General features: G+C 37.0%; 1 protein-coding gene across 4 annotated transcripts in view; it reads right to left on the minus strand.

Moving 5' to 3' along the window:
• The window catches only part of LOC120318124 (collagen alpha-1(XXVIII) chain-like), a 72,909-nt gene that overhangs the window by 32,056 nt on the left and 27,494 nt on the right, over positions 1–13,359 (minus strand). For all 4 annotated transcript variants that reach the window (XM_039365422.1, XM_039365419.1, XM_039365418.1 and 1 more), the window contains exons 7-13: positions 12,806–12,850; positions 11,614–11,640; positions 11,305–11,349; positions 10,482–10,526; positions 8,038–8,091; positions 4,789–4,857; positions 3,983–4,051 (exon numbers count right to left, since the gene is read on the minus strand). In XM_039365422.1, coding sequence (XP_039221356.1) covers positions 3,983–4,051; positions 4,789–4,857; positions 8,038–8,091; positions 10,482–10,526; positions 11,305–11,349; positions 11,614–11,640; positions 12,806–12,850 — 354 coding nt within the window. The remainder of the gene's footprint in view (positions 1–3,982; positions 4,052–4,788; positions 4,858–8,037; positions 8,092–10,481; positions 10,527–11,304; positions 11,350–11,613; positions 11,641–12,805; positions 12,851–13,359) is intronic.

Consider the following 13,359-nt stretch of genomic DNA (forward strand, 5'->3'; position numbering starts at 1 on the left):
TTGTCTCTGTGGTTGGAGTCTAGTTTCAACCAGCCCCAGATTGTAAGCATCAAGATGAATTCACAAAAAAATGAATTCACAAACTTGCTATGAACTGCAACAACAACAAGACATATCAAGCTATGGTAATTCCATTTTTTTCCATGACAGCACCCAATAAGTGTTTTAACAAAATGAACCTGAGAGGACAAACCAGCAATAATCCTGCAATATAATAAAAAATGAGCAAAACTTCAGTAATGGAGTCTTATTAGATCACACAAAGGTGTGCTTGAGTTGTCAACACTTGTAATTTGCAACATTCTTAGAAAAACTTTCCACTTCAGTGTTTATTGAAGAGTTCTAATATGCATTCGCTAGAACCACTGCAAAGGATTATGAAGACCCAAGAGTGGCATATGGTAACTATTCACATGGACTGAGGCCAAATCTTTCTGGTTACCATATGCTATTGCCCTATACAAACTGAAAGTCTCTTGCTTGAACACATCCAGGCAGATGCACTGTGGGAGTAAAGTTCTTAGTCATTCTTGCTGGTAACTACATATGGCAACAACATAATTTTGTAGCAATAATATAATTTTGTAAAAGTATATGTACATGCTTTTATTTAGTTTAGTTTAGAATAGAATAGAGCTGGAAGGGACATTGGAGGTCTTCTAGTCCAGCCCCTTGCTCGAGCTGGAGAACCTCTACCATTTCAGACAGGTGGCTGTCCAGTCTCTTCTTAAAAACCTCCAGTGATGGAGCACCAACAATTTCTGAAGGCAAACTATTCCACTGGTTAATTGTTCCACTGGTTAAAGTTTCTCCTTAATTCCAGGTTGCTTCTCTCTTTGATCAGTTTCCAACCATTGTTTCTTGTCCTGCCCTCTGGTGCTTTGGAGAATAGTTTGATGCCCTCTTTTTTGTGGCAGCCCCTCAAATATTGGAATACTGCTATCATGTCACCCCTGTTTCTTCTTTTCTTTAGACTAGCCAAACTCAAATCTGCAGCTGTTCTTCATACGTTTTAGTCTCCAGGCCTTTGATCATCTTAGTTGCTCTTCTTGGAACTTTTTTCAAGGTCTCAACATCTTTTTTGTAATATGGTGACCAAAATCGGTTGCGGTATTCCAGGTGTGATCTTACTAGGGTTTTATAAAGCGGTACTAATACTTCACATGATCTTGATTCTATGCCTCTATTTATACAACCCACTATTGTATTAGTTTTTTTGGCTGCTGCTGCACACTGCTGGCTCATAGTCAAGTGATCATCCACTAGAACTCCAAGGTCCCTCTCACAGTTACTGTTTTTGAGCCAGGTCTTGCCTAATCTGTACTTGTACTTTTCATTTTTCCTGCCCAAATGTAAAACTTTGCTTTTCTCCACATTAAAATTCATTTTGTTGGATAGGGCTCATTGTTCAAGTTTGGCTACTGGTTATAACTTTGTTTGCTTCTAGTTGTTTGCAGATCTGTTTTTTGATTATCTTTTCCAGGATCTTCCCAGGTATTGATGTTAAACTGATTGGTCTGTAGTTTCCTGGGTCTGTTTTTTTCCCCTTTCTTAAAGATGGGAAACACATCAGCCAGTTTCCAAACATCAGATGCTCCAGGATTTTTGAAAGATATGGTACAATGGTTCTGAGATAACATCTGCCAGCTCCTTCAGAACTCTGAGATGTAATCTGTCTGGTCCCGGTGATTTATATTCATCAAGGTCAGATAGGTGTTCTCTTACCATTTTCTTGCTTATTTTAATTTTTGTTTCTAGTTTGTCTTTTGCAGTAGGTTTTTTTTGTATGTTGGGCTACAATTTCTTTTTATGTGAAGACTTATGCAAAGAATGAGTTAAGCAGTTCTGCTTTCTCCCTACTGCTGTTCCTTCCTTGCCATCTTCTCTCTTTAGTGGACCTACAGTTTCCTTGACCTTCTTCTTGTTATTAATATATTGAAAGAAACTTTTTTTATTGTCCTTGATTTCTGTTGCAAGTCTTTGTTCATTCTGAGCTTTTGCTTTCCTGACTTCATCTTTGCGTGTTCTGGCTGTCTGCTGATAACCAGCCTTAGTTATGTGTCCCTCTTTCCATTTTTTGTACTTGTCCTTTTTCAGTTTGTCTGAGAGATCTTTGTGCAGCCATGCTGGATTCTTCTTGAATTTCTTGTTTTTCTTTTTCAGTAGTATTGTACTGGATTGAGCTTTTATGATCATATTTTTCAGAGTTTCCCATACCTCTTGGGTTGTTTTCTCCTTTAGGATTTTTGTCCATGGAATCTTTCCTAGGTTCTCTCTGAGTTTGTTAAAATCAGCTCTTTTGAAATTGAAGACTCTGGTTGGATTATTTTCTATTGTTTATGTTTGCATTATATTGAATTTCAACATGACATGGTCACTTTCATCCAAGGTTTGAGTGATGGGTTCTCATGTTAACAATAAAATGGATCCCTGAACAAATCAACTCAGAGTTCTCACTCAGGGCGCAAATTATTAGGCTCCATTATCCTACTTTGAATACATTATGTGAAGACCTAGCTCTCTGGAAAAGACTCTGATGCTGGGAAAGGGAGAGAGAAAGAGAAGAAGAGGATAAGCAGAAGGTGCATGGCTCAATTACAGTAGCAGTGAGTGCACTCTTGGGAGACCTGAAAGACCAGATTAGGGACAGAGATTGTCATGGAGAAAATGTATCTATGTGTTAGCTGAAAGTTGACATCAATTTGATGACACATATTCAATCGATTAGTCAATCAATCAATGATAACATTGCACTACATACTGACATTTTCCCAACTTTTTTGATTGACAAATGCAAAAGGATAGAACAATTGACAATTGTCAATATAAAATTCTGAGAGCTGAAGTCCACACTTCTTAAAATTGCCAAGTTTGAAAAACATGTTATACAGATAGCCCTTGACTTACATTCAACAAAAAATTCATAGTTAAGGAGTACAGTTGTTAAGTGAGGTATCCTGTGATTGCGTCCAATTTTAATTACCTTTTTTGTTATGTTTGTTAAGTGAATCGCCACACTTTTTTTATTGAAAATTTTATACGATATACATCCCAAGACCCACCCACCCTCCCCCCCAACTTCCCAGAGCTGAGTACAGGGTTACAAATAAACAATCAAACTCTAAAAAAAAACATTACCCAACTATACAAGTAACCAAGTCCATAACGCACTTTAACTCCCTTATAACATAAATATAAACAAATTAAAAATAAACATAATAATATAAACAAATCAATATTGTTAAACCATACTAAAACTAATAAAAATTAAAAAAGAAACTATTAATAATACTCTAAAGTTTACTCATAAGCTAAATGAAACTTTTTAATGCCATATTTATTCTGAATATAATCTATCCATCTTCTCCAAACCGAAATATATCATTCTTGTGAGTGATCCTTCAAGTAAGCAGAAATTTTTGCCATTTCTGCTAAATTTGACACCTTAAGCATCTAATCTTCTATAGTAGGCAAAGAATCTTTCTTCCAGTATTGCCCTACTAATAACCTTGCAGCTGTTATAAAATTCAACATCAAATTAGTTTTTTTAGCATCACAATCTACAATAACACCCAACAAAAATAGTTGGAATCGCCACACTTTTTAAGGGAGATATCATGTGACCCCAATTACCCCATTAACTTTGCTTGTTGGAAGTCAGTAGGGAAGATCGCAAATGGCAATCATGTGATTGCAGGAGTACCAGCCACTTGCCAAGTGCTTGGATAGCAACCACATGATTGCAGGGACAGTTGTAAGCTGAAGGATCGCTCATAAATAACTTTTTCCAGCGTTATCATAAATCTGAATGGTCAGTACATGAACGGTCATGAGTCAAGGACTACCTGTATACGACTAGAAGATACTCAACTATGTTCTTCATTTTATACCAGATATGAGTTTTGCATCTTATTTTCAGAAAAGCAACCCATATTATTTTCAACCCTTTCCTTCATGGAATTTCCCGAGATTCAATACATACCGGTAAACCTGGTTCCCCAATACCTGGTGGGCCAGGCGGGCCCGGTCTGCCTGTCAAGCCAATGTCACCCTTCAAAACAGAAATTTTATATTTTAATTTAAGAAAATATAGTTTTTATTAGACAAATATAGCATTCTTATTTTGGCTATAATCTCTCTGGCAGTGTGAGAAGAAATTGAAACAAATACTATCCCAGGACCAATAACCTCATGCATGACAATCAAATGATACTACTAATAAAATAATTCATAATTATTTATATTTGTATTCCTTGAAAAATCTTTTAGAAACTTCAGATACTTTTGGATATATACCGTATATCCAAAAGTATTCCAAGTTTCTAAAAAAATTTCCAAGTAATACAAAGACATTTGTAGTGGTTGAACTTTTTATTATTTATTGACATTTAGTAATAATAATAGTAGTAGTAAAGTTGGAAGGGACCTTGGAGGTCATCTAGTCCAACCCCCTGCTTGGGCAGGAAACCCTACACCATTTCGGACAAATGGCTGTCCAGTCTCTTCTTAAAAACTTCCAGTGTTGGAGCATTTACTGTTTCTGGAGGCAGGTTGTTCCACTGATTAATTGTTCTCACTGTCAGGAAGTTTCTCCTTAGTTCTAGGTTGTTTCTCTCCTTGATTAGTTTCCACCCGTTGCTTCTTGTCCTGCCTTCAGGTGCTTTGGAAAATAGCTTGACTCCCTCTTCTTTATGGCAGCCCCTGAGATATTGGAACACTGCTATTGGAATATTATCTATTACTTTAACTGTGTCTCCTCTTTTCCTATGATTGACTGATATTTTTTACCTTTGGGCCAGGCAAACCCACTCCTGTTTCTCCAGTCAATCCAACAGGGCCTGGGAGGCCTCTTTCACCCTTAAAAGGTAAAAGAAATCAATGCTTTAATTATGTTGATAAGATTTTAAGGAAGGTAAACTATCTCTTTTTCCTTTTCAAAGGAAATAATTGTAAAATAAATCATCATGCTTCAATTAATTGTAATTATTGTCTGGAATGAAGTGGTGAGAGTTAGCTATAGGGCATAAAATATTACGAGAATGGAGAGCATATATAAACTTGAGAGAATAGAATAGAAAATAGAAACTTAGCAAAAATATCACAACTATCACTTGGTTTTCAGTTTTCTAAATGCTGTACTACAGTTCTAGAGCATAAACATATTTAGATGAACATGTATACATAGTATAGGAAAGACACATATATACAAACAATATGTATCATAGAGAAATCATTCACAATCAAGCATTTTAGAACATGAAGAAAATCATTTTAATTTTCATTCTTTTTTTAAAATCATAGATTGATGTGAAAATAGGATAGAATGATGTAATGCAATGTGTAGATAGACTTGGGGAATGTTGTATCTTCAGTTCTTTAGGCATTGAACAAGGTAGAGCAGTGTTTCCCAAACTTGACAATTTTAAGGCATGTGGACTTCAACTCCCAGAATTCCACAGCCAGCGTTGCTGGCTGCGGAATTCTGGGAGTTGAAGTCCTCATGCCTTAAAATTGTCAAGTTTGGGAAACACTGAGGTAGAGTGTTAAAACAGCAAACAAATTTATTAACTCAGAACAGAAGCAGCCCTAAAGGCTGCTGTACAGCTATTTATACAGTTAGCCTCTAGGTGGCAACCAATAGGTTTAAAGTAACAATTTCCTGCCCCAAAACCTCATTATCAGCTTGGAGACAGCCAGTCTGTCTTTCAGTAACAGCAACTGTTAAACAATACAGCAAAATAGGTCAGACATTAAGCAAGTGATTTAAAACAATTGTGGCCAATACATTACAGGGGATGAGGGGAAAAGATGCTGCTTAGCAAACTATCAGACAAGAGAGGCAGGAGCCTCCAATGGATTAACAGACAGAGGAAGAAATTTACAAAGGGCTTGGCCTAATTGTTGAGACAGTTAAAAATGGCAGTGGGAAGTTTCTATCTTGAGATTTGCAGGATTCTGTTCATGTAGTTTTAAAATTAAGTAGAATGAGCCCATCTAGTCATATTTCCTGTCTGATTTTCCTGTGAGGGCTGACAAATGGCTTTTAAGGATATGCCATGGGGCAGAATTAGATCAATTTGTGATGCAGCTCCTCCTAAATTTCAGCTAAACTAGGGTAATTTCTAAATTCAGAAATTGCAAAATTCATCATTCATCTTTGGCTCTTCTTATATATGTTAAAAATGTTCACTTATGAAGAACATTTTAGTGTACTTATGTATCTGCATAAATGTTGGTTTTGTGTAGTGTTTTATTACCATATCAGTGGTTTGGAAGAGAATTTGACCTACAGGTAGTCCTCGGTTAACAGTTGAGGCCAGAATTGCCATTGCTACGAGATGTGACTATAAAGTGCAATGTCACACAACCATGCTGCTTAGTGACAGCAATTAAAGACATTCCTGGTTACTATGATGAAGCAAATCACCGCAGGTTGTTAAGCAAGAATGTGACATGGTCAGCATTTGCAACACCTGCTGGCTTCCCCACTGACTTTGCTTGTAGGAAGTCAGCAAAAAAATATAGCAAATACTGTAGTGATCAGATGACCATGGTCAGGGGTAGGCAACCTTGACTCTTTTATGACTCCATGGACTTCAACTCCCAGAATTCCTGGCTGGCTCAGGAATTCTGGGAGTTGAAGACCACAAGTCATAAAAGAGCCAAGGTTGCCTACCCCTGACGATGGGGATGCTATGGTGAACAGAATTCTGAGGCACCTTCATAAGTACCACTCACTCAGCTCTGTCACAAGCTTGAACCATCGGTGGTTGTTAAACAAGGACCACTCAGATACAATAAATAAAATAACAATAAAACAAGAGGGAAATAAGGTCACAGATGAACTTTGCACCAACTATATAATCATAACATTTATACATAAAATAGGAAAATTTTTAAGGCAGTTCAGAAGCCAGGCATGTGTTCCATTACCACGAATACTGTATTTTCCAAAGAATTCAAATACGATATCAAAGAGGAAGAAAAGAGTTATGTGAATCCACTTCTTACTATGCATATAGAGCAACGTGGTATGGAAAGACGCCCTGGAGCTAAATAGCTTTCTTGTACTTTAAAGAAAAAAAAATCATAAAAGTCTCAACAAGATGTTATTTATGAGCTGTGCTTTTATAGCTCCCTGAGGCTTGAAGCCATACCAAAGTTTCAAATGAACCGAAGTGTCTTAAAGGGGATTTTGATGATATGGAATATTGTGAACATTTCTGTTTGTGCAGCTTGATCTTCTGTTTACAACCCACAGTGAAAGATTGGATTCTTGCTGTTCGATGAACTTCTGCTTTGACTTTAAAGGAACTTTCTTCCAGTTTAGCTATGATAGCTAGAATCAGTAGCAGAGGAAACAGAACAGTATTGTAAAACCTCCATTCAATGGACTAGTTGGGGAAGAGAATATCTGTTATTTATTTATCAAATATATTTATGTTAATTAATTGGCAATACTTAATCGGCCACTAAAGTATAATACACAAATCACAGAAATTACAGTATTTATATAAAAGGACACAAATTATATCACGATGACTTCACTGAAAAATAACCAAGTCATAATGTCTGAAACATAAATACATTATAACTAAAAGTAGGGCTTTTTGCTACAATTAAATGTAGTATTTCTGAGCAATTATTATATTTCAATAACGTACACAGAGAGAGTAAGCAGTGACCTCTGAAAATGCCAACTGGGAAAACTTTCACGGAATGTTTGAAGCAGCAGACAAGTTCTCCACAAATTTGAATCGCATTGTCCCTTTTAAACCTCACTTCTATAGTTATGTTTAAAATTAAAATTAAGGAGCTTCTGGGTTGTTTTTATTTGTTTATGTACAACATTTATATAGCTGCCTATTTTGTAAGAAACTCTGGGCAGCTCCGAGCTCAGGGTTTTTGGTTTTTCCCTTTTTCTAGGAGAGCTTTAGTCCAAGTGTTATGAATTAGTCACATGCTTGCCAAGATTATGAATGCAGTTGAGATGCTTTATGATGCTGAAAATCAACAAATGATGATTAGGATGCTTGCCTTTGATCCTTGCACTCCTTCAGGTCCTTGATCTCCAGGCACTCCTTGGGGCCCCTGTTAAAATATGAAACCATGATAAAGATCTTCAAAGACTCAAGTTAAGATGATAGATAAATAAGGATATGTTCAACTGACTGCAGTAGACATAATAGTTGAGTAGTAAGATCATTTATCTGTATATCTGAAGATTGGTTACACTCACCCAGAAGCATCAGCAGTGCTAATTTCTATCTCAAACAGTCTGTAAATTTATATTAAAAAATAGTGTAGTCCTGGGAATAGCTTAATAAAGGCCAACAAGAGAACAATGTTGGTATCAGCAGTGTTACCTTCCCTTCGGTGATTAGATTCCTGCTAATGGTCTGGATGGATCTTCTGAAATAGGTAGAAAGTTATGCCTTTCTGGGATAACCATAACTTTTTGTAAGCTGTCCAGAGTTACCTTATCAGTAAGATGGGCAACATATAAATGTAATAAATAAAAATAAATTCTATTTGAAAAAAACATTTCCTACTGCAGGTGAGAGAAAAAAAGGGGGAAAAAGTCCATTAGAGGCCACTGGGTGGAAGAGGAAGTAGGTCCTCCCTCCCCCAGGTCACTTGTCTTTCTGTCCAGTTTTACTTATACTCTGTCTGTCTGTCTGTCTGTCTTCATCATTCTCACCATCACCATCATCATATTTGTATAGCCTTCCATCTCATGTGAAAGTAATCCTGGTCAGTATACTTATACATCATTATAGTACAATTATTTCCAAATTGCTGATTTCCAAACACTTGACAGGACTTAGATGGAATAAACACTTCAAATCTTGATATATACCACAATAAATTTAAGGACTGTTTATTTAAACTGGGAAAGGAAAAAGATTTGGGGGACAGTCATGCATCTGAATTGTGCTTATAGCTTAAATCCATTTGTTAAATGACTGGTCAAAGTTACAGTGGTGCTGAAAATAATAGAGATATGACCAGTTCTCAAATTTCCAGCTGTCACAGCACCCCTGGGGATGCATGACCCAGTCTAGGTACTTGTATGCCTAGGCTATAATTATGACAGATTACAAATAGATGTTGACTATGATGGGTGTCAATTTATGACTGGTCTCACATATTTAATTAAGCTATACAATGCTCAACAATATCATGTGTGGACCAGGCTATTATGACTTATCCAACAACCATTGTTAAAACAAATCATGACTGGGCACAATGTACAAACTTAGCTAATTGATTGATTGATTGATTGATTGATTGAATGAATGAATGATTCATTCATTCATTCATTCAATTTGTATGGCCATCCATACAATCTACAGTAAGTGACTCTGGGTGGCTCACAACAGGTAAAAATAATTTAATAACAAAGATACAAATATAAGAACTGTCCACAATCAGCTTAAAAAACATAAAATCACAATTCACAGCAGCATTCATTTGATATCAACTCAATACAGACTTTGTAAGAGCTCCCCACCATTGCTGGATCCCAGGCACATTATTTAGAGCCTAAAATTATGTACTATTTACTAACACCTGGGGCAAATGGAGTGGGAATTGTGAGGCAAGAATTTGTGAGATGCCACAGATGCTTACCTGGTCATAGATTTCTGGAGATGGAACCTAATGGACATTTTCCATGTGTTCTTGGAGCTTACAAACAAGTAACAGTATAACATTTTCCTACACATAGTATGTTCTTGTGCAGGGAATTATGTGTGAAAAGATCTTCATTTAGTGGAACTAAGCAAATACTTTTTTTGGCATTTATCTACCGTGTTTTTATATTAAATATTGATTAGTGAGTGACATTTATTCTGCCTTCTTGTTTTTGTTCTGTCATCTACAAACTTTTAGGCAAAGTCATATCCTTTTAAAAAAAAAGAAAATGAAGAGACTCTCAATCACCTTTTTATAACTCCTACTGAGTTAATGTGGCTGAGACAATGAAAACTAAGTCAGGATGCTCCAAAGGACCAAAAAAAAAATTGCTTTGTATTGCTGAACTTTTAATAATATGTATTATACATGCAACAATACAAAGGATTAGGATTAAGATTTATTTCTGGATCAAAGATTGGAACTGAAAAAGGTATAGGAAACATATAGGATAGGTTATAGGTATCAGAGTTATGATGCAAAAAGTAATATCATCTGAAGAATTTCAAGTTTATTTCATCCCATTCTTTCCTGCAGAAGAAATATATTTTGAGGATGACATTAGAAAATAGCCTCATGATGTGAGAATTTGTATTATCCCCACTAATCAACTCTATTCTGATAATAATACAATTAAAAATGAATAAATTATGCAGTAACAAACTTCATTATGAAATTACTAGTCCTCAGGTTACAACAGCAATTGGGATCAGGATTAAATCTGGAGAGACAGAGAAGGGTGGCATGTAGCACAATCTTTAAGCAGACTTTCTAGTCTCTATTACCTGCAGACCTCGGGGGCCTCTTGGACCACCTGGGCCTTCTGGACCCTACAAGATAAGAGAAGAAATTAGAACAGTGTTTCTCAACCTTGACAATTTTAAGGCATGTGGACTTCAACTCCCAGAATTGCTGGCTGTGGAATTCTGGGAGTTGAAGTCCACATGCCTTAAAATTGTCAAGGTTGAGAAACACTGAATTAGAAAGCTGCCTTTGACCAACTCAAGGTGTAAGTCTAGCCAGGCTCATAGTGCTCACACTGATTGGTGGCAGCTGTCCACAAATTCAGGAAGACATTTTTGCAGGCCTGCTACAGATCATTAATGTAAAGGCAGCTAATTTAAAAACTAATTGATACTATTATATTCTTTACACCTATTGAAAATATTTCCACCCCAATAGTCCTCTCTTTCCTAATCATATTTACACAATGATGATCTAGATCAGGAGTGTCAAATTGCCGGCCCGTGGGCCGGATACATCACGTCCACCCCATTGCCGGGGTGGCAAAAAAAGTCATGATACGTCCAGTGGTGGGATTCAAATATGTGAACAATCAGTTCTCTGTGTGGATGCTGCTTCTGGAAGTCCATTCTGGGCCTGGGCAACAAAAAATTAGCTACCAGTTCTGCCGAATTGGTGTGAACGGCTGAATCCCACCACTGGATACGTTGCGACGTTGCAAATTTGACACTCCTGATTTAGATATTTTAGCATCAGGCTACATCTACATCTGCTCTATGTAGATCTTATCTCCTTATCTTCTTTCCAAGTCTTTACTTTACCATCTCTCCCCTCCTCCCAGTTAAATCTGTGATAGTTACTTACTCGGTCTCCTTTTATGCCTGGTGTTCCACATTCACCTCTTTCACCCTGAGATTTAAAAAATGCCATTAATATTATCTCCACATTAAAAGACAATAGCAAGCAACAACTCTGGTCTTCCTTCATTTCAAGATTTCCATTCCCCTTATATTTTCTTTTTGGAAACATGTTAAAGATTTTACAAAAAAAGAAAAATGTGGGTTATACAATTCATTAATTAATAAGTATTCCATCCTTTCTCTTTAAATCCAGTAACTCACCTTTTACTTGCATGCAGCAAACAGAGGATCCAAGAAGGTGAGAAATCCATACCTTTTCTCCTTTGTATCCAGATTTCCCCTAACAAAAAGAAGTGAGATATCTTTTAACTGAATTAGTACAGGCACTTGCTAGCCAAAACATGTAGGATTAACACTAGGCATTTAATTTAAAAAATGTGCCTGTCTTGGAGTGAGAAAAAGGAACTAAGAAACAGTGGTTGGCTCTTCTTTTACTTGGTTTTTTATTTAACTTTTATTTGGTGAACTCAACCCAGTACCTTGGCAATGTACAGGGGTCCTGATTCTCTAGCATCAGACCCCCAGAAAAGCCACTGAAAGATTTTGCAGAGGGATGACTAATGCTTCAGTCACTGTTTTTGTCTCATTTTTTTACAAAGCAGTATCTGAGCTCCTGAATAAAATAAAAGGATATTGTTGCAATCTCTGTCAATGAAAATCCACTCTAAGGCTGTCATTATAAAAATCCAGTTAGCACTATGCTAGACCATGCCATAGTCTAGCCATTTCCAATATCCCAGGATAGTCTAGGTAGCTTTTGTAGTTTGGGATTAATGTTACAGTTGCTGCATAATCTACTCCAGATTGCCCACATGAGTTGGAATAGTGGGTTAAAGATTTTATGAGTGAGGCCGATGATGTGGGAGGAGCAGTACTTCACACATTGCTAAGTTTGTTTATTTTTTCTCACATTTTTTTGCTTTTTATTAGTGGACCCCATGCAACCAACAGCCTAAGGCTACTAAATCTGGATTGCAAAAATCTGATTGTCACTATATAGCCACAAAGACACACAGAAAATTTTAACTGTTTGCTGATGGCTAGTGGTTATCTGGCATTTTGAAATCCTCATACAGTAAGCCTACCTTAGCCTAATTGTTCATGATCCGAGGGATCAGATCAATAGTGTTGTAAGATCCTGTCTCCTGCCTGGCAGCCTGTTGCCTAGGCAGAGAATGTCACAAAGAAAGAAAATGAGAGCAAGAAAAAGGGGGACATTATTGGACAAAAAGAAGTGGGTAGCCCCCCTCTTTTTGGCTCTCATCTCCATTTATCACACACTCTCCCTGAATGAGTACAGCTTTGGATAGAAAAAAGATTGCTACCTCCTTCTGTTTGTGTGAATGAAAATTGTGATTATCAGTGTGTGATGGCATACATTTTTAAAGTACCTAGATATTTCTTTCAAAGCAAATTAATTCATGACACAAAATACTGATTTTTACCTCTGTCCCATCTCTTCCTGGAATTCCATTTAGGCCTGGCTCCCCCTAGAAGCAATAGGATATTTTAATACTATTCCTCTACAACCTGCTACTTTCACAGCTTAGTGAACATTGTAAGTGTTCTGAGAACATTCTAAAAACTCTTAATGGACAATTCTCAATTGGCTGGAGTCTTCTAGACCAGTCTAGTTCTACTTTCATATGCTGAAATGTATGTGTTATGCTTTAACTTCTAATTTCTACTACGATGGGAGATCTCTTAATTTCAACCAGATACATTCTAAATCAGCGGTCCTCAGCCTTTATGGCTTGGTGACCCTACTGGGGGGAGGAGAGGGGAATTGGGCCACACAAGCAACGGGCCGGTGTGCATGCGCATACAGTGCTTGCGTGAGTGGTGGGCCAGCGCGCATGCAAGTTGAGCTTTGCACATTTGCGTGCGCAGCTCAGTTCTGAATAGGCCATGGGCTGGTAGTGGGCCATGGACCAGGAGTTGGGGACCCCTGTTCTAAATGACTGATTTTTCACAAATGAGCTTTTAAAGCATATTTCAA

This window comes from Crotalus tigris, unplaced genomic scaffold (assembly GCF_016545835.1).
Source record: "Crotalus tigris isolate CLP2741 ecotype Arizona unplaced genomic scaffold, ASM1654583v1 scf7180000020074.1721668, whole genome shotgun sequence".
Classification (NCBI taxonomy): Eukaryota; Metazoa; Chordata; class Lepidosauria; order Squamata; family Viperidae; genus Crotalus; species Crotalus tigris.